We start from the raw sequence: 19,920 nt of genomic DNA, 5'->3' as shown, positions 1-19,920 counted from the left end.
ATGATGCCCTACTGTGGTGACCACACAATCCTGGCTGAATTGAAAATGGTGCTGCAGAGGAAGGAAGAGGGCTTAGTGGAATCTGACAACACTAATAGGGCCTTTTGGGTCTAGTTCTAGTAAGGAGATCGGGCACCTTGTCAAGGTTCACCTGGACACCCATGCGGATTGAGTGGCAATGCAGATGGCGACAATGACAACTCTTGGGGGCCCTATGAAGTACTAGGTTAGCTTTCCTGTCCTTGGTGTCCAGTGGTACTGCTGTTGGCCTGTAAGGGCTAGAGACTGGATACTAAGGCTTCTCTTTGTCATTCTCAGGGCAAGGTCCTGTTTGATTCATCTGCAGTTGCTGGGTACCCGCTTACAATGGGAGTGTGAACTGAAGGCACATCTGTGCACATGCTCCCTTATGTTTAAAGTCAAGGGTAAAATTTTGCCTCTGTCCCATTTTCAGAGTGCGCTTAAGAGCTTGAATCTTACTGAGAGTCTGGGCTCCTTAGTTCTTGTCACTTCCTGAGGGGTCCAATGGGAAATGGGCTCCTTTAGCAGGTTAGGGTCACTTAAAGAAACTTCATCACCCTTGAGACAGGAGATGAATTTGGGTGCCTCCAGAGAGCTTGAAAGGGTGGGGTGTTTGAGGGGTTAAGGAGCTATACTGGAATCTCCAGGGAAGGTAGAGACTGTCCAGAGGAAATGGATCCAGACACTGACTTGACAGTATCTTCAAGCTGAAACTGTGAAATGTCTTTCTGTAGGGAGAGTCTGGGTAGGAGAGGAATCTGCAAGATTCCCCTAGGCTGTGGAGGAACAGTGCTGGAGCTTCAGTGAGATTAGAGAGGGGGAGATACCGGTGTATTGCCATCAGGAAAGAGGCCATTAGGAAGGGCTGCCTACTCTCCTCCTCCAAGACCACCTACTCTCCAGTCATGCTGAATGTGTGGGGGTGGGGGGCAGAGGCAGTCCGGCCTCAGAGCCCTTGTAGACTCTTTGTAGAGTGCTGTCTGCTGTACCTCCCTCCTCTCTCCCCCACCCCCAAAAACAAAAAAAAGCTAAATGTATGCCAGAAGCAGGGGACTTGCTGACAGACTCTCTGCTGCTCTGTTTTCTGTCTGCTTTTTTCTGGGTTTCCTTTTCTTTCTCTCTTGAGCCTCTTCTTTAGTTCTGGGTGTAAGAGAGACGCAAGAGGAAGAATTAAGGAGAGAGCAGCTGGGCATGCAGACTGAGGCACACGCTCCCTGCTTCAGGGAATTGAAGGTTAAAAAAACTGGAAGAAGTGGGAACAGACCTGAGCCGCCTTTGTGCTACAGGGCTTGATTGTCAGAGTCTGTGCCTCCTTGTTTGCTTGTGCAGCCATAAAATTAGGCATCTTTGACTGTCTCTTTATTGGTAGCATAGGGAAAGAGGGACATATGACCAGGTGATCTGCTGAGTAGCTAACCTCTGCTGTGTGCTGCTAAGGAACATCCATGTGAACTCTTAAATGAACATTTTTCTTTCTTCTTCAGAACCAGTATGAAAAACACAAAGAAGTTATGGCAGCCCAGGGTGTAAAGATTCTTGGGAAAGACTTGGAGAAAACATTGGCTGGTTTGCCCCTGCTTGTGGCTCATAAAGAGGATGAGATCCCAGTTCTTAAGGTGAGGCATTTGCTGAACATATACAATTCCAGTAGGCTCTATAATGGAATGCCAAGTAACATGAAATCCACTGAATGATAAAAAGATTTTCATTTTTACTTTTAAACTGGAATTTTTAATCTGTTAAAATGTTGAAACTTCAGCATGCAGGAAACATAGCCATTTTTGTTGTATCTAAAACAATTTCGTAATGTGTGATAGTTTTCTGTTAACACTGTAACCTGAACTCTAGTATAGTGGAATTTGTTAGTGTTTCCGTGACTCATTTATTACCAGGTAGAAAATTAGCTTACTGGAGCTTGTGAGATAGTTATTAAAAACCAAACTACCCAGTATTCCAGTTTGTATGTATAATTATTGTTTTGGGACCTGTAGTAATCTGGACCTATTTTATTAAAATTAGTGATTAGCCCAAAATATAAATTTGTTTAAATTAGTGAGATCAGAATACTTGAATTTACAGAACTGGCTTCAGCATTTGTTAAGAAGTACTACACAAGAGTAACTTAGTGAGGACTTTTTCCTATGCATGTTTAATTGTTCCATATCCTTGTACTAATATAGATGTACTACAGTTCTGGATGAGCTTTTAATTGTCTGAATCAAAAATTCACTTTTTAAAAACTTCATCCCATCAAATGGTATAAATGGACTGCCTCAGTGATTTAATCACGCAATTGCCAGAACTGTCCACTTAATATTAGTTTAAAAACAAATGTTAAATTCATATTCCATAAAGTCATAAAATTCTGACTGGCATGTATGGATATAGAAGAACTTCCATACGGTGACCATCTGAGCACTTACCAAAATTAAGGGAATAGAAAGTTTGTGTTTGTCAAGGAACTGGACTGCATCTTTAATATTGTGGGAAGCCTTGGCAGGAGTGAGTATTTTGCTGTGAATGTAATGAGGTCTGTATGCTAGTCTCTTCCAGTCCGTTTTATGTAATTTGTTATTTGTTTGCTCAGTACACTGTACCACAAAGGGCATTTAAAAAATATCTACTGTACAAGATTTTAGGGGTCTCTGCTTTTGTGGCTGATCAGAAAGGAGCAGCTTTGTTCTCTTACGCTAGTGAAGACACTGCACATATCTGACAGTCACGTTCTGCCTATATTGACTGACCAGAGCTTCATCAATCTCAACAGTAGAGACTATTACTGTATTAGGAAGGAGAGAGCAATGGATTGAAGAAAAGTTTACTTGTCCGTATCGTAACTGTTGTCCCTTGAGATGTGAGGGCAGACATGTATTCCACTCAGGGATGCACATGCCAGTGCACCAAAACTGGACAATTTTGCTTAGCAGTACCTGTATGGGCAGTGCTCGCTCTCCCCCCTCTCATGGCTATATAAAGGCACCACCCCACCTCCTCTAAGTTACTTTGAACCAAAATCCCCAGCTGGAGACTCCGATGCAGAGGGGTGGAGCATGGGTTGTGGAATACATGTCTGCATCCACATCTCGAAGAGTAGAAGTTACAATACAGGTAAGTAACTGTCTCCTCTTCTTTGAATGGTTGCAGGCATGTATTCCACTCAGGTGATTCACAAGCAGTTCCAGCAGGAGATGGGCTTGGAGTCTGTTTAAATAGTGAGTGCAGAACTGCATTCCCAAAGTTGGCATCAGATCTTGATGCCATGGTGATAACAGCATGTCTAGCAAAAGTATGTACAGAAGACCACATCGTAGCCCTGCTGGTATCTACTACTGAGACATTGCTAAGAAGAAATGCAGCCCTGTCACCTGAGCTCTTGTTGAATGAGCCCGCAATGACTGTGGAGGCATCATCTGAGCAACTTCATAAGCTGTGGTAATGCAAACAGTTATTCACTTGGAACAGTCCAAAGGGGAGAACCATGCCCTGGTAGTGATGGCCAGTGACCAGGAAGCTGAGGAACTTCCTGTGGCCTGGGAAGATTGTCATTTGCAAATAAGTGTCCTGAAGATCAAGAGCAGCAAACCAGTCATGTGAGGGCTGAGAAGAGGGGTGAGGTTTGAGAAGCTTTGGGTGGGGGAGAGAAATGTGTTTGAGAACAGCTTCCCTAGAGTACACAGGATTTGTACCTGCTGTAACAGCAGTGATTTGTGAGAGAGGTCCCTGGAGGATGGGGTAGAGGGAGGGGAGGGGAGAATGGCTGGCTGGCTAGCAACTAAATGGCATAACCCAGTTTCACAGTGCTTAGAACTCATCTGTCCATAGTTGTAATCTCCCAAGCACTGTAGAAGTGAGACAGCCTGTCCTCCGATATCTGGGGCATAGGTATGACATTGAGAACTGAGGTGCTGCTCTCAAAACAGTGGTCAAACGGACTATCTGGCTGAAGAAGGAAAAGGACAGGCCATTTGACTAAAAGTAGACCAAAAAGGTTTCCTCCTCAGTGACTTATGCCCCTTTTAGGAGAAAGCTTGCTGCCTTGCAGGGTAGGAAGGCTGATGGAAATATTGCTCAGAATGATATTGCTTTTGGTTCCCAAAATGCCACCTGTGTGACCTGGGTATAAATTCCCAAAGAGCATAGGGTTCCCCAAGAGTCTTTGGAAGAAGGTAATGTCTCCTCCGTTTTCTCTGAGGGTAGGAGGTTACCATCAAATGGCAAGTCCACTATATGCTTTGCCAGATCTAAGGTACTATGCCAGAGTTTTGTAACCATGAGATTCTTCTCATAGTTTCATCCAGGGTTATGGCCTTGGCTGTATCATCTGCTATATCTAGGACTGATTGCAAAGAAGTTTTGGCCACTAAATGACATTCCCTAAGAAAGGCCTTGAACTTCTCCCTGGAGAATTCTGGTAACTCTTCTACAAATTTGGACATGGTAATTGTCTGCTGGTTTGCAATACGCATGTGCAAGGGGGAAGTCAAATAGCTCTCTCCCCATCAAATCTAGCCTTTTGGACTCTTGAGGCATAGATGTATTTCTTCAGTCTCACTCATTTGCTGCTGCCACAACCAGGGAATTGTGACCTGGATGGGTGAAATAGGATTTGAAGTCCTGCATTGGGACATAATCTCTCGTCAGTGCACTTTGCTGTGGGCATTAACAAAGCCAGGGTATTCTGTAAGATTTAGCAGGCTCTAACATTGCTTCATTGTCGGGAGGGCAACTCTTCCAGAAACCAGTGACTGGAGGATATCTACCAACGTATGGGTATTTTCCTGCATAAACTTGAACTGAATACCTCAGGCCGTCGCCATGCATCTAAGCAGATGCTGATGCGATCTGCAATCCTCTGGTACTGGAGATGGGGACTAAGGTACCACTGTGTCATTGGTGCTGAAGAGGACGAGGTAGCTGGAGCAAATGGAATCCTTTGTGGAATGACTTCTGACTATCCCAAAGGTTCAGGGTGCCCTCATGCAGAGGGTGCTCCCTCTGCTGTTGGCTGCAGGACAGGTAGTTTCAGTGGGGAGCCTACTGGAGGTACAGGTGTTGTCATTCTAGAGCAGGAGTGGGCAAACTACGGGCCGCGTCCGGCCCATCAGATGTTTAAATCTGGCCCTTGAGCTTCCGCTGGGGAGCACAGTCTGGAGCTTGCCCTGCTCCGGCGCTCTAGCCAGGGAGCAGGGTCAGGGGCTTGACCCACTCTGCATGTGCTGTGACTCCATGTGGCTCCCGGAAGCAGAGGCATGTCCCCCTTCTGGCTCCTATGCATAGGGGCAGCCAGGGGGCTCCACACACTGCCCCTGCCCCAAGCGCCACCCCTGCAGCTCCCATTGGGCTGGAACTGCAGCCAATGGGAGCTGCAAGGGTGGCACCTGCGGACGGGGCTGTGCCTTCACACAGGAGGCGGGATATGCTGCTGCTTCCAGAAGCTACAGGGGTGGCACCTGCAGACAGGGCAGCGCGCAGAGCTGCCTGGCCGCGCCTCCATTTAGGAGCCAGAGGGGGGACATGCTGCTGCTTGAGGTAAGCACCACCCGGAGCCTGCACCCCTGACCTTCTCCCATTCCCCAACTCCCTGCCCCAGCCTTGATCCCCTTCCTGCCCTCTGAACTCCTCAGTCCCAGCCTGGAGTACCTTTCTGCACCCCGAACCCCTCATCTCCAGCCCCGCCCAGAGCCCGCACCCCCACCCGGAGCCCTCCACCCTACCCCCAATTTCATGAGCGTTCATGGCCCACCATACAATTTCCATACCCAGATGTGGCCCTTGGGCCAAAAAGTTTGCCCAGCCCTGTTCTAGGGTGAGCAGACTGGGACTTCACCGAGCGAGGGACTTTCTAGGGAAGCCACTGTGGATAAGGATATTCAGCATTGGGGGAAAGTTAGAAATAGGCCAGGGTCCCTTTTCTCTTCTGTGGCAACAGTACCAATCCTGACTAGGACTCCTGCAGTGTTTGAACAACCTTCGAGAACCAGATGGGGAAGGCGCCTCTGTGCTCACTTGTGAGGCTCCCTCTAAATAGCTTGATAGTGGCGGTGGGGCCACTCCTGACTGAGCTACCAAGCGTCCCGCACCATCCATGGCCCAACCCCACAGTGGCATTTGTATGAAAGGAACAGTTGATGGATTTTTGAATACTGGGATCAGCTCTGAAGTCATACTGGTCCCCAAAAGGGGCATAGGTGTCAAAAATGAAGCTGTTCCCAGGCTAGCAGATGCAGGCCGCGTCATAGTCTGTATCGGTACCAAGGATTCTATCCATGTCAATGATACGCTCAGTTTCAGCAGGAAACTGCCACCAAACCCAGAAGAGCTGAGGACTCGGCAGATGATGTCACTGTAGCTGGATGATCCTGAATAAGCAGTGGAACAGGGACAGACAGGCACAGCAAATCTGATAGGCTGTCAGAGTGGAAACTGACTGTGCTGTCATCTCTGTCAAGGGTACCAGACTCAGAGGGCGCCCCCGAGGTGGAACTGGAGTCAACGGTACAGATTCATCCTGATCCCACCTCAGAACCAGAGATTGGGTCCTACTCAGTACTTCTTTTAGGTGGAGCAGATGCTCTCACTGACCTCTGAAACAACCACAATCTGTTTTGTGGGTTCTTTTTCTCAGGGGTCCCGATGAAGGGGAGCAGTCCCTTTATTTTTTCTGGGCGAGTACTCCAAGCTTGGTCAAGAAGCACCGGTCCATACTGGCTGCAGCACTCATTGAGGGGTCTGATTCTCCACAGCAGACCCGCATTGAGGCAGGCCTCGTTGCCTGCTTGAGAAGGTGCTGTTTTAATCCTAAGTCTATAGCTACCTGTGTCCTCTTTTTAAAGGACTTACATATAGAGTACCTTTCTTTAAAGTGCCCTTCCCCAAGACACAATACACTTCTGGTGTGGGGATCAGTATTGGAGATAGCTGCCCCATGCAGAGGGCAATATTTAAACCCTGATGAGGGTATCCCACTGGGGGAGAATACCTAACTGCTTCCTATTATTGACTGATTAAGGGTACTAACAATAACTATATACAAAGAAGATGCAAAACGCTGTGAAGACAAGTGTGAAGGAAAGAACACTAAGTGTTCAGATGCTAGCTGTGAGTGGTGAAAAAGAACTGAGGGGGGTTGGGGTGGTGTTGCCATCGTATAGTCAGTAGAGGGCTTACGAGGGGAGGGAAGCAAGCACTGCCCCTAAAGGTACTGCTAGGCAAAATTCTCCAGCTTTGGTGCGCTGGGCGTGCACACATCTGAGTGGAACACATGTCTGCAACCACTGGAAGAGGATAAGCTCTGTCAATAATAATGCAAAACCTATCTTTTTGCAAAATCTTCAAGTGATTTGGTAGGACTTCATGGTCCAGAAATTCTTCTAGCTATATTGGAGGGAGAGAAGAAACTTCTCCCTATACTGACGGTTACTTTAACCATGGAGTGGTGGAACAGAAGGCCAATTATATAAGTTGGCACATGGTGTCCAGATACCATATTGATTGGTTCTTTAGAAGACCATGGATGGATAGAGGAGTTTAGAAGCTTAGCAGGCTATTGTAGTTTGGTAAGATTGCTAAAACTGGCTTTTCTTTTTAAAGGATGAGTTAATACATGAATTGAAGCAAACGCTGAATGCTATCAAGTTAGAAGAGAAAGGTGTTTATGTCCAGGCCTCTACATTAGGCTCTTTGGAGGCACTACTTGAATTTCTTAAGACATCAGAAGTGCCAGTAAGTACTTGATAAAACAAAAAATTAGTGTGTTTCATACCATAACTGTGTTCATCTAACTGAAGAACGGGTAGCCATTGATTGCTTTTTCCCAACAGTATGCTGGAATTAACATAGGTCCTGTCCATAAAAAGGATGTTATGAAGGCATCAGTTATGCTGGAACATGATCCTCAGTAAGTAACTTTTTCTTATGCTGCTGTGCTCATTAGGATGTATGGTAAAGTTTCCAACTTTTACTTGTTCTGTAGGCTACTTCACAGCTGACTCTCTTTTTTTTTTTTAAACTTGCAGATATGCAGTAATTCTGGCGTTTGATGTGAGGATTGAACGAGATGCCCAGGAAATGGCTGATAGTTTAGGAGTCCGAATTTTTAGTGCAGAAATAATTTATCACCTATTTGACGCCTTTACGAAATACAGGCAAGACTACAAAAAACAGAAACAGGAAGAGTTCAAGTAAGTGAGAGTTGTCCTTATTTGGAGGCTTTCAAACTTGTGTAATCCCTAATGAAATGCAAAGTATACGATTGAATGCATATTTCTGTTAATCATGGAGTTCTTCTCATGACGTTCTAGTGGGGTTTTCAATTTATTTTTTTATTGAAACCTCAAGAATTCTACAGTCCCAGCACAGAGCAGCGAAACTTTTTTCACTCAGGAGCAGATTTACTAGGACTCTTCCAGTTACAAAACCACCATCATAAAATCTAGCCTGAAGTGACTATATAAAATGGAGCTTCCTCTTTGAGTAGTGTCCCCATGGGTGATCCACTGTAGAGGTGCTTGCATCTCTGAGCTGCTGATAGGCGAACTTTGCCAACAACTCCATCCAGGATCCCGCAAAGACAGAGCTCCTCCAGAAGATCATCTTCATGGAGGCAGCTCTGTGATAGCAGTCACCTAGTAGACATGAGTGTTCCCCACAACCTCACACATCTAAGTAATGTGAGTTGAAGAAACAGGCTGTGGACCCCACTTGCAAGTAATCCAAGAAGAGAGTTGGAAGTCCCCTTAGTGAGCCCCGAGATAGCCATAAGTGATCACCATCTCGTCCAGCATCTTCAGCACCATTGGCACTGAGACCATCTCAGTGCAGCAGTCATGCCTCACGAAAACTGGTGGCTGCTGGTACCGCTGCCAGGCCCATGGACTGGATGGACACGGTACTGAAGGACAAGAGTAAATGTTCTAAAAAAGACTCTCTCAGTACATGAGTCCAGCCAGCGACAGCTCACATGGCACTTGAAAGACAGGTGCAGACAAGGTCTCTGCCCCCCATCCTGGCACCACCACCAATGCCAGAATGATTGGTACCAGCAGAATCCCGTCATTCCAGAGACCTCGCAACATGATCCTTCCAGGCCCTGTTCGTGTACACACCACAAAGTTGATCTCCTCATGTGTTGCCTTCTTCAAGGGTGTCCCTATCTCAGAGCCCTGTAGAGCGGTGACATGGGCGTCAGTCCACACTTTGGCAGAATACTATGCAGTCACTGAGGACAACACCTCCGATGCCATCTTGACTCCACAATTCTGTCATCTGTAACTGCCCCAACTGCGAAGTCCCGGCCCTCCAGAAGGGGTACAGCTCATGAATCACCAACAGTGAAGCACTCAGAGTGACAGTACCCATCCAACGCTGACTAGCCTTGTGGTGCAGCACGAGAAGAGACAGTGCATGGGCGGCCCCAACAGACACTGCTTCCAAAGTACTCCAGTCAGCAGCGCAGGGAGGCAAGGACGCCTGCAGTGAAGCACCCATAGGGACACATCTCGAAGAACTGTCGTTACTGCACAAAGAGAGTAACGTCATCATCTTACTCAGATCTGCGATGGGTTTACTCCTGGGAGAATTTTGCACCACTGCATGTGCAGAATCTTGTCCCACACAGATTTCTCTGCTTCCCTGAAGAAAAATGACTTTGGTGGGGAAGCCACAAGAGTGGTCATGCTGTCCTCCCCAGCAGTGTGGGCATGTCATTTCAGGTGCCCAGAGCAGCTGACGGAGGGTTAAATCACTGCAGGAAGGGGGGCTGAGGATGCCCCCGCGGGTGCCAGGTCAGACCCATCCAGATCCAGCCCCCATCTGTACAACCCCCATGCATCTGGACCACCCCAGACCATACTGCTGAGCCTCGCCCCCTGCCCTGCCGAGCTCCGTCCCTGCATCCGGAACCTCCCAGCCATCCCCAGCCCCACCGCTCATCGTGGCTCATAATCTGCACTGGACTCAGCTGCTAGTCCCGGCTGGGCTGGGAAAGGAGTGCACTTCCCCTGCATGGAGTGGCTGGGATCAGGGCCCAGGTCTGGGTCAGAACCACCTCCAGAAACCTCCCCTGGCTCTGCAACCTACCCCCTCACTTCCTGTCCCCATCATCCCTCAGACACAGGGGGAGGGGGTCATTGTATGGGGAGCAGCTCACTGAGCCCCCCGCACCCAGAGTGCCCCCCACAGAACCCTCTCAACCCACACCTGGGTCCCCCACGCTAAGCCCCTCCACACTTGGATCCTGTTGGGCTTAGCCTGCCTTCCCCACACCTGGTGTGCCTGTCGCAGGGCTGCTAACCCTGGTGAGTTGCTTCAGCTGCTACTCCTGAGGGAATTCTGCCCAGAAAATTAAGAATTCTGTGCACGATATTTTAAAATTCTGCAAGATTCTGCCAATTTTATTTGTCAAATGTGGAGGCTCCAACATGGTAGTGGAGAGTACAGGCCAATGGCTGTACAGAGTTGGGAGATCACACTGCAACATGGGCACAAAGGCACGGACTCTGGGGCAGGCCCAGCCCTTGTACTGTGTCAGGGTATAGCCTCACTGCTGAGTCCGTCCCAGAATGAGGGGAGGGGGCTGCAGGGTGATCTATCAGGAGTATGGGGTTTTGAAATCCTTTCTGCTTGCTTAAGTGAGAAAAACAATTTAACTATTCTTTCTGGTTAGTCTTGCAGATTCAGGGAAGCAATGGCTGAGTGAACTGGATTTTGTTTTATTCTTGCACATTTTATGCACTTGTTAACCAAGTTCCAGTTTTTAGGACTATTTCTGACCTTGGTTAAACAAATATGGCCCCATCCAAAGCTTGTAGAGGTGACCTGAGGGCAGCATTTGACCTGCAGAATCCATATTGCTGGTGTTGTGCAAACAAGCAGGAACCCAGCTTGCCTCTTAGATCAAGTTTCCAGGGCTCACAGTTAAAAAGATGGGTTGTTTTTAATTTGTCTAATGAGTAAATTTGATCTGGGGGTCGTGACAAATGTGAGACCCTTGCAATGTTACTTCTACTTTTTTTTTTAAATTGGTATTCTTGTAATTACTTTCATTTGTTCTTAAATGGTTGTTAAAGCTAGTCAAAATAAAGCTCGCCCGAGCTACTTTCCTATATGATCTGCTTCAACTAGAATTGTTCAGAATTTGTTCACATTCAGTGAATATTCTCCTCTAAAATAATTATAAATGTGTCTAAAGTGTGTGTGTGTGTGAGAGAATGTCCAAAACTAACTGCATTATATGCATTATTTCAAAATGCCTCTTCCCTGTCATTTCTTAGGCATATAGCAGTATTTCCTTGCAAGATGAAAATACTCCCTCAGTTTATTTTCAACTCCCGTGACCCAATAGTGATGGGTGTAGTGGTGGAAGCAGGCCAAGTAAAGCAGGGGACTCTCATGTGTGTACCTAGCAAAAATGTAAGTAAGCGTTCTCATCTTTCTACTATGAGCATAATAAGAGTTTTTTGGCCCGATGAAGTTGGCAGGACAACATTCAGTTCCTGCTAAAGCTGCTATATATGCATCCCAAAAGGACAGGATCTCTGTAGGAGCTGCTCTCTCCCCTAAAATCATCCTTTTTTCTCATGATAGGCCAGTGTTGGAGCATGGCCTGGAGTGAACATATGTGCCTGTGCTGGATGATGTACCCTTGGGTTGTAGCGGAGAAAACAAACAGCATGAGGCTAAGCAGCAGGTTGAGAGGCTGCATGACTGGAGTGCTCCCCCAGCGCCGTTCCTGTGGTGCAGCATTACATTGTAGTCACCACAGTTGAGTTCTTGGCAGCTAGCAGGGGGAGAAAGTAAACTCCCCCTTACTCTTTTTTTTTCTTAAGCAACTAAGTTACGTCTTCCAAATCCGTTTTAAAATCCGGTCTTTGATACTTCAGGTGTTCAGAAGATGAATGTAAATATGTGTTGCTATCTCACGGTAGTAAAACTCTGAAAGAGCTGCTGGAGGGACGTATTACAGTAGCAGTCTTGAAAGTACCTTTTCTGTATTCAGTGCATCTGTGAGAAGCCCCAGAATGGAGGTGGGATTTGGGGAAAGCCGTGTGGACAGAAGTTCCTTTGGGATGTGTAACAGCTTCTACGTTGTGTTACAGTTTGTTGAAATTGGAATAGTTACAAGTATCGAAGTGAACCACAAACAAGTGGATGTTGCAAAAAAAGGCCAAGAAGTCTGTGTGAAGATAGAACCTATTCCTGGTGAATCGCCTAAAATGTATGGACGACACTTTGAAGCGACAGATATCCTAGTCAGTAAGGTAAAATTTTCCTAGCAGAGATTTGCCCCCCCCCCCTTTTTTTTTTAAAAAAGGCTGGTGGCATGTTGGTAACGTGACTTGAAGTGGAGGTTGGACGGGAAAGCCTGAGGAATTCTAAAATTCTCAGCACTGTACCCCCGGGCTAGTGGAGTGCACACATTGCATGGCACGGGTAGTACAGCTCCCCTTCTTGCGGAAATCTGCATTTCCTGACCGATGTTAGTGGCGCTGACATTGACCCTTGCAGTCGTGCTATTAAGAAGGCAAACTTTCATCACCAAAGGGATGAAACACTGGAACTAAGTACATCTTGCATCACCCTTCCTTCTGAGACTGAGGAAGTAAGTTAGCCAAGGGCAAAGGACTGTAGGGGAGTCTGTTCAGTGTGGTGAATGAATATATACAGCGTTCTGTAGTGCGTCCCTTTCTGTGTACAACTTTGCCCAGTTAGCACTCTGGACAGAACTGCCATGCCTCAAGACTTTACAGGACGTTAAAATCTAGCCGCTGCAGTTTGTCTGTTACGGGGGGCAAGATATAAACACTGATGATTCATTTACTCTAATCTCAGATTTTTAAAACTACTTTATTTGTATTACAGTAAGTACAAAGCCCCATTGGTTTAGGCACTATGCAAATGTAGTGAGACAGTCTTTGCTCCAAAGAGTTTACAATCTAGATAAGATAGGCAAAGTGGATTGTCCAGGTAGATAGCAGGTCGGGGCAAAGTTGGTATTAAACCCCTGATTTCCTCACACTAAACCACACTACCTTCAATATATTTGGGGAATAATTTCATTAAAACACTTGTTTCTAATATTCATATGTTGTGTATTTGCAGATTAGTCGTCAGTCCATTGATGCCCTGAAGAACTGGTTCAGAGATGAAATGCAGAAGTCTGACTGGCAGCTTATTGTAGAACTGAAGAAAGTGTTTGAAATAATTTAGGTTTTTGGTTTTTTGTTTTTTTTTTAAAAAGCAATGGGCAGGCTGGAATATTACTCACTATTCCTGTTCTAAAAATCGCCAACAAAGTCAGAGTATTGAAGAGACTGTTGGACTTATGTTTGGGAGGAAAATATGTGGATAAAATGTTTTCCATGAGAAACCAAGAAACTTACACTGGTTTGACAGTGGTCAATTTACATGTCCCCACGGTTCCACTGTGCCTGTTCACCTCTCCCACGGCCCTTCCCTTTTCGTGGCTGCTGTTTTAAAGTTTGCCCTTCCCCACCCTCCTAATCAACAAATAAATAAAAATTGAATTTTTATTACAGATCTAAAGCTTTCACTTTTATATTGATATCAGTACTGCAGTATTTGATTAACCAAGCTTTTGCAGACTTTGGTTCTCGGACATGTTTGATGTAAGAAATACTTCTTTATTTATGCATACCTCTCTCCCCCCTTGATTTCTTCCCCTCCACCCCCATTCTTCTGCTTTGTGCCTATAGGAATTTTTTAAAATAGAAGATTAGGTAATCAGATATTTCTGTATTTGCTTTGTGTGAAACAATGATGTAAAACATAGTTGGCCACCTTTAATTGCTTGTACAGTTCATGAAAGTCAACTTAATCTGTAATCATTACAAAGCAGAGCCACAAATAAAGGAAATGGACACATTAGCCCTTTTGTTATAACTCGTTTCAATAAATAAAGCATCTGATAGGCTGTTCTGTAAAAGTGAAGTTTACATCTGTAGTACCAGCAGATAAGGTAACAGAATTTTACAGGTCCATCGTTTTAAAGAGGGAAACCACCAAACCCCTCTCTCCTGCTGTGCTGCCAACCCCTACCAGCCAAGAAGAAAAAATTGTGGTCCAATAACACATTCATGGTTTAGGTTTGGGACTCCGATATTAAAAGCACCACACAGTGTGCTGTAATGCCAGAGGAGCTCTGGTAGAAATAAGTTTGAATAGAAATTCTGTTGTCTTGCCATTATTCAGAATGGTGCTAAGTAGGCATAACATGTTCTGATAGGCAGACAAAGCAAACGTGCTTTATCTCCAGCGGCTGAGCCAAACTTTTAGGTATTGCAGCAAAGTTATTGACTGGTTCAACAGCTGGGCACTTGATGGCAGATTCACCCAGTGCAAAACGGGCCAGCTAATTTTGACTGTGTGGTAGATGGAAATAAGTCTGTATTGTGGGTAGCCTTGATTTTTTCCCCCTTAAAAAGGACACTCAGCTCAGATTGTTAGATCCAGCCTAGATCAGCTAGAATTTCTTTTTCAGCTGTTGCTGAGTATATAGCCTTTGTGTGGTGTCAGAAACACTCCGATCAGTTAAAAGCTTATAAATGGAAATAAAGCAAACATGAGAATGTGACTTGCACATCCCTAAAACTAACTTGAAATATGGAATCCCACATTCCTGTTTGAAATTCACGGTTCAGAGGAAAGGTGCTATGTAATCAACTGTTAACCTGGATAAACGAATTCTGGTGGCAGTAACGTAGTTCAAAGCCATCTTTTGCTTTTTAACTGCAATTTTGGATCAAAGTATTATAAGCCACTCTTGTATTATTTTTGCTAGCGTAGCTGTCTTATGAAGATAGCGAGCTCTGGCTGGATTGCCCTCTTCCCGCCCCCGCCCCCTGCCTTTTTTTTTTTTTTTTTTTTAGGGGTTGGAGGAACTCCCATTACAGGGCATCTTGGTTTAACTACTGTTCCCTGACGGATTATTTTGGACTATGGCGGCTTGAACAAAAATGCATTCTTGATGAGTGGACCCAGAAGCAAGCACCTTTTAATAATTAAAAGTGCAACAACACCAACAAAAAAGACTTTCAGGACTTTCAAGCTCACTTCTGGAAAGGGCTATGTTTCATTATGGTCTGAGCTTGGTAAAATTAAAGATCTATCCACCCCTCAATCCAGGCGTTCTCAATTGATGACGTCGGGTGTCTTTTCATAAAGATGAGAATAGACTGACCTGTACATGGGGGAGGAAGAGGAGCCTGTTACTAATCTGTTCTGTAAGCCTGGTTCTTTGAGATGTGTTGCTGCCTGTCCATTCCACTCTTGGGGTGTGCGCATGCCTAGTACCCTAGCATAGGAGATTTTTCCCTCAGTGGTACCTGTAAGGGCAGTGAATGCACCTGGTACTGCTCTGCAATGCTGTGAAGGAGTGGATCCCTCTGTTTCTTCTTACCAGACAGCCTTAGATATGCGTAGGAAGGAGGGTGCGTCATTGAATGGACACGTGCAACAGCCCAAAACACAGTTACAGGTTAGTAACCATTTTTATTTTGAGTGGTTGCATATGGGGGGAGGGTAGCTCAGTGGTTTGAGCACTGGCCTGCTAAACCCAAGGTTGAGAGTTCAATCCTTGAGGGGGCCATTTAGGAGGTTCTGGGGCAAAATGGGGGATTGGTCCTGCTTTGAGCAGGGGGTTGGACTAGATGACCTCCTGAGGTCCCTTCCAACTCTGATATTCTATTCTACGTCCATTCCACTTCTGGACTGACCTGCATGTGAGTCGCCTTGGGTGGGATTGGCCTCTATCTGAATAAAGATGGAAAGAACACCCATGCAGAGCTGGCATCCCTTCTAGATTGTTGGGAGATGGCATAATGAGAAGCAAAAGTAGGTCCTGAAGATCAAGTTGTAGCTCTACAGGGGTCTGGTATAAGGTGCTTGAGCCAGAAAGGCTGCAGAAGCTGTGATCTTTTTAAATGAGCTAGCACCTTGGTCAGCAGAGTTAAATTGGCTAGGGAGTAGTAGCGCGCACACCTATACAAGAGGAAATCCACAATGAAATTCATGAAAGTCAACTTCATCCATCAAAAACAATTGTGAGGATAATGTAAAGGGTTTAGTCCTATCCAAATAAAATGCTAACACTCTCCTAATGTAGCAGAAAGCCCGTACGCCTCTCGGTGGGGTGTGTTTGTTTTTTAAAGCACTGCAACTGTGCAGTTTCTGCGCACTAAGTGGCTTGGCAGTGTGGACGCCTCAGGAGTGACGGCACAGAAAGCTGCTTTATGGCCCGGAAGCTTGCCAGCGTCGACGAGGCCTAAGACTCCTGGGGGCCCTCGCACCAGCGTATCCAGGGCATGATGAATCGGGCTGTACGCTGAGCTCAGCCATTGTTGAGATGCAGCCGAACATGACTAGCCGTGTTAAGTACATGCGCCATGTGCCCCTGAGCCAAGCTGTGCTGTTGTGCTAGGATGAGCCTGCATGGCTAACGAAACAGCCAGCAATACCTGGACCTGTTTTGATGAAGGATAGCCCTGGCTGGCATAAAGTCCGAGACCGCTCCTATAAACTCTAGTCTGAGAGGTGTGACTTGGCTTCACTGATCAGCAATCCCAGTGCACCAAAGGCTGATTGGCTCTTGGCCACACTGGACAGCACCTGGCTCTTGGATTGGCCTCTCACCAACCAGCTGTTGAGGTATGTAGACGCTTGAATGCCTCATTTCCTCAGCAGTGCAGCCCCACCACCATGAGCTTTGTCAGAACATAGGAGCACAGGTCAGCCAAATGGCAGGACTCCAAACTGATAGTAGGAGGGAATCGACCATAAATATGAGGACTTGCCTGTGGCTTTGGTGTATTACCACAGGCAAATACTTGTCCTTTAAGTCAAGGGCAGCATACCAGGTGGCAGGCTCTAGGGCTAATGGTAGCCAGTGCCACTTTATTTTCTTTATGTACGTGACTGCCTTTTGCTTTTAGCGAGAATAAAACCCCTTTCTTCTGTCAAGGAGGAAATTTCTCTATGACTCCCCTATAGAAGGTGATATTGCTCCTTCTGAAGGAGCAAGAACTTGTGAGTATAGTCCCTAAAAATGGAGGGGAAAGGAAGGGGAGTTAGAAATAAACTTAAGCATGTATCCCAATTCCACCATGCTTGGCAGTAGTGCTGTGGGTCCAAGCACTTGGGAAGTAGGAAAAAATGGCCAAGAGATGGTGACAAACTGGTACTATGGCCTCGAGGAGAGCATCAAACTGGCTGCTTGGTGTTCCCAGGGCATCTGTATAAGCTCACAGTGGCTGAAGAGTGAATCAGATGTGATGCCTTCCTGTAGTTTTTCCCTTTCCTTCTTGATTAGTCATGGTGTTGAGGTGTAAAAGGCGGCTAATGGGGGTACTACTGTGTTCAGATCTGCTGCTTCTTTGGAAGAGGACTGTAAATACCCAAAGACTTGAGTGTAGCCCTAGACTTCCTAAGACTGTGAAGCTTATCAGACTTCTGCAAAAAGTCGATCCTTCAAAAGGAAGCTCCTGAATGGTCTGTTGGACCTCTTGAGGAAGACCTGGTAACTGGAGCCATAATCACCTATGCAGTGCAATGGCTGATGCTGTGGCTCATGCAGCAGAATCTGCCATGTCCAGTACAACCTGAGGTAAGGTCCTGGCTACCAACTTTCCCTCATAGACTACAGGATGGCCTCTTGCAGCTTGTCTGCAAATTTAAAAACATGGTCACAGAGGATGAACTAACGTCTCCCCAATGCCTGCTGATGAGAAATCCAGAGTTGTAGTTCAGCTGTTGAATAAACTTTCCTGCCAATACGATTGTGCTTTGCATCTTTTGATTTAGGTGTTGATACCTGCTGACTCTGGCACCTACAAGAACCCCAAGATGGTTTTAAAAAAAAAAAAAAAACCCGTACAGGGAGATATACCTCCACTCCGTCCATTCAGTTGTAGGAGGCAGGGAAGCTGGCATTTGCCACAATACTTCTTTTGGCTTGAGTCTAGCCTCAATTATGAGGAGTGTCACTGGAGATGGCCCCCACAGAGCGGAAGCTCTCAACCAATCTGTATAAACTTGACTGAATTAGTTCCACCTAGCTAATAAGCTGCCCTCTTTAAGATGTCTTCATGGACCCTGTAGTCATCTGGGGGAGATGAGGAAACACCAACCCCCTACTGCAGGGGTGGGCCAACTATGGCCGGTGGGCCACATCTGGCCCTCAGCTCCTGCCAGCTGGGACAGCACATGGAGCCACCTGGTCACACTTTGGAGCCAGAGTGGGGGACATGCTTCCGGGAGCTGCTTGCGGTAAGCACTGCCCAGAGCATGCAGCCCTGAGCCCCACCCCCCATGCCCTGCTCCCCCTGCCACCCACCCCAGAGACCCCTATTGTACTCCAGGCCCCTCATCCCCAAAGCCCCCCTCCCCCAAAACAGCCTGCCTGATCCCCCTCCTATCCTCTGAACCCATTGGTCCCAGCCCGGAGCCATCTCCTGCGCCCCAACCCCCTCATCTCCAGCCTAACCTGGAGCCCCCTCCCACACCCTGAACGCCTTATTTCTGGCCCTCATGCCCTCCCACACCCCTACCCCCAATTCTGTGAGTATTCATGGCCCACCACACAATTTTTGTGGCCTACAGGCCATAAAGTTTGCCCACCCTTGTCCGGCACTGAGGCGGTGGAACTAAGGATGGCTGAGCTGGCGTTTCCCCCAGTTTGCTCAATAGGGGATTCACTGAGGTAGACAACCCATGTGCAGTACTGGGCTTCCTGCAACTCTTGCCCTGCAGTTGGTGATGTCTACTAGAGGATGTAGTGGGGTGGGTGCAGAGGCAATCTGGAGACAGGGAGAAACCCCCACAGGTTCCAATACAGCTATAGATATGGCACTGGAGCCCAATTTCTTCCCCCTCTCAGCTCCCTCCTAGCAGACTAACAGGTGAAGACCATCTGAGGTACCATGTGCTGAATGCTAGCAGCTGGCAAATCTGTGCTAGAGCGTATCTGTCCATACTGGGCGAGATATTGCTTGGGCTGCTGGCAAAGCCGGCACTCAGCTCACATGCCAGGTATTGACTGCAGCAAGAGATGTACATCAAGAGCTGCTCTTGCTGAGCCAAAGATGAGAGCATCGTAGAGGTCAGGTTCAACAGCAATGGGGGTTGATGCCCTCCTCCCCTCCCCCAGGCAGTATCGGCACAGGGGAGAGCCCTAGCACCCCACCCTCCTTCCCAGCTTGACTGGTGGATTTCAGGGGCAGGGACCTTGATCTCTTAGGCAATGCGACTCTATATCCAGTGCTGCCGCTTCAGTACCAGAGCAGATCAACACAGAATGACAGCGGCAGCGTGCCCCACCAAAATAGCGGGGGATGGGGCCTGCCTCGAATAGGAAGGCTCCCAGGGTGGGTGCAGAGCCACCTTCATACAAAGGAGCTTCAGTCTGACCTTCCTGATTTTAGTTCTGGGGTTAAAGTCCCTGCAGATTTGGCACCTCTCTGATGTGAGCTTCTAGGCCCTTTGAGGCAAGTCACTGACCAGCTTCGGTTTCTTGCATGTATTGGCAGGAGTGAAACAGAGGCATCCCTGACCCCAGGTGTTGATACCCAAAACTGGCAGGAACCAAAGTGTGCACAGATACAAAAGGAATCCTACTAGTAGAAAAATACACAAAGCCTCATAGAGCTATTAACGAGTGCCAACTCTATACAATAAAATACTAAGAGAAAGGGAAATGGTTGCCAACACCCATCACAGCAGCTAAGAAGGAGTTTGGGGGAGAGGAAAGGGGCTGTGACAAAGTGGGGCTTTATTCATCTTATGTTGCATGTGAGTCTTACTGTCCTATACTAATATCATGTGTATGTCAGTTTCCCAGTGTACTGCACTAATACTTCAGTGGTGGGAATTGGGTGTGTGATTTTTGCA

At 46.8% G+C, this 19,920-nt stretch overlaps 1 protein-coding gene across 2 annotated transcripts in view; it reads left to right on the top strand.

Annotated features, from left to right (window-relative positions):
* Positions 1–13,905, top strand: part of EIF5B (eukaryotic translation initiation factor 5B) — a 67,808-nt gene extending 53,903 nt beyond the window's left edge. For both annotated transcript variants that reach the window (XM_073352308.1, XM_073352304.1), the window contains 7 exons: positions 1,506–1,637; positions 7,612–7,743; positions 7,842–7,918; positions 8,037–8,201; positions 11,292–11,430; positions 12,117–12,278; positions 13,120–13,905. In XM_073352308.1, coding sequence (XP_073208409.1) covers positions 1,506–1,637; positions 7,612–7,743; positions 7,842–7,918; positions 8,037–8,201; positions 11,292–11,430; positions 12,117–12,278; positions 13,120–13,227 — 915 coding nt within the window. In that variant the 3' untranslated portion in view covers positions 13,228–13,905. The remainder of the gene's footprint in view (positions 1–1,505; positions 1,638–7,611; positions 7,744–7,841; positions 7,919–8,036; positions 8,202–11,291; positions 11,431–12,116; positions 12,279–13,119) is intronic.
* Positions 13,906–19,920: the final 6,015 nt, after the last annotated feature.

Source organism: Lepidochelys kempii, chromosome 1 (assembly GCF_965140265.1).
Source record: "Lepidochelys kempii isolate rLepKem1 chromosome 1, rLepKem1.hap2, whole genome shotgun sequence".
Classification (NCBI taxonomy): Eukaryota; Metazoa; Chordata; order Testudines; family Cheloniidae; genus Lepidochelys; species Lepidochelys kempii.
The sequence above is the reverse complement of the archived record's forward strand: the minus strand, read 5'-3'. Positions and strand labels throughout refer to the sequence as shown.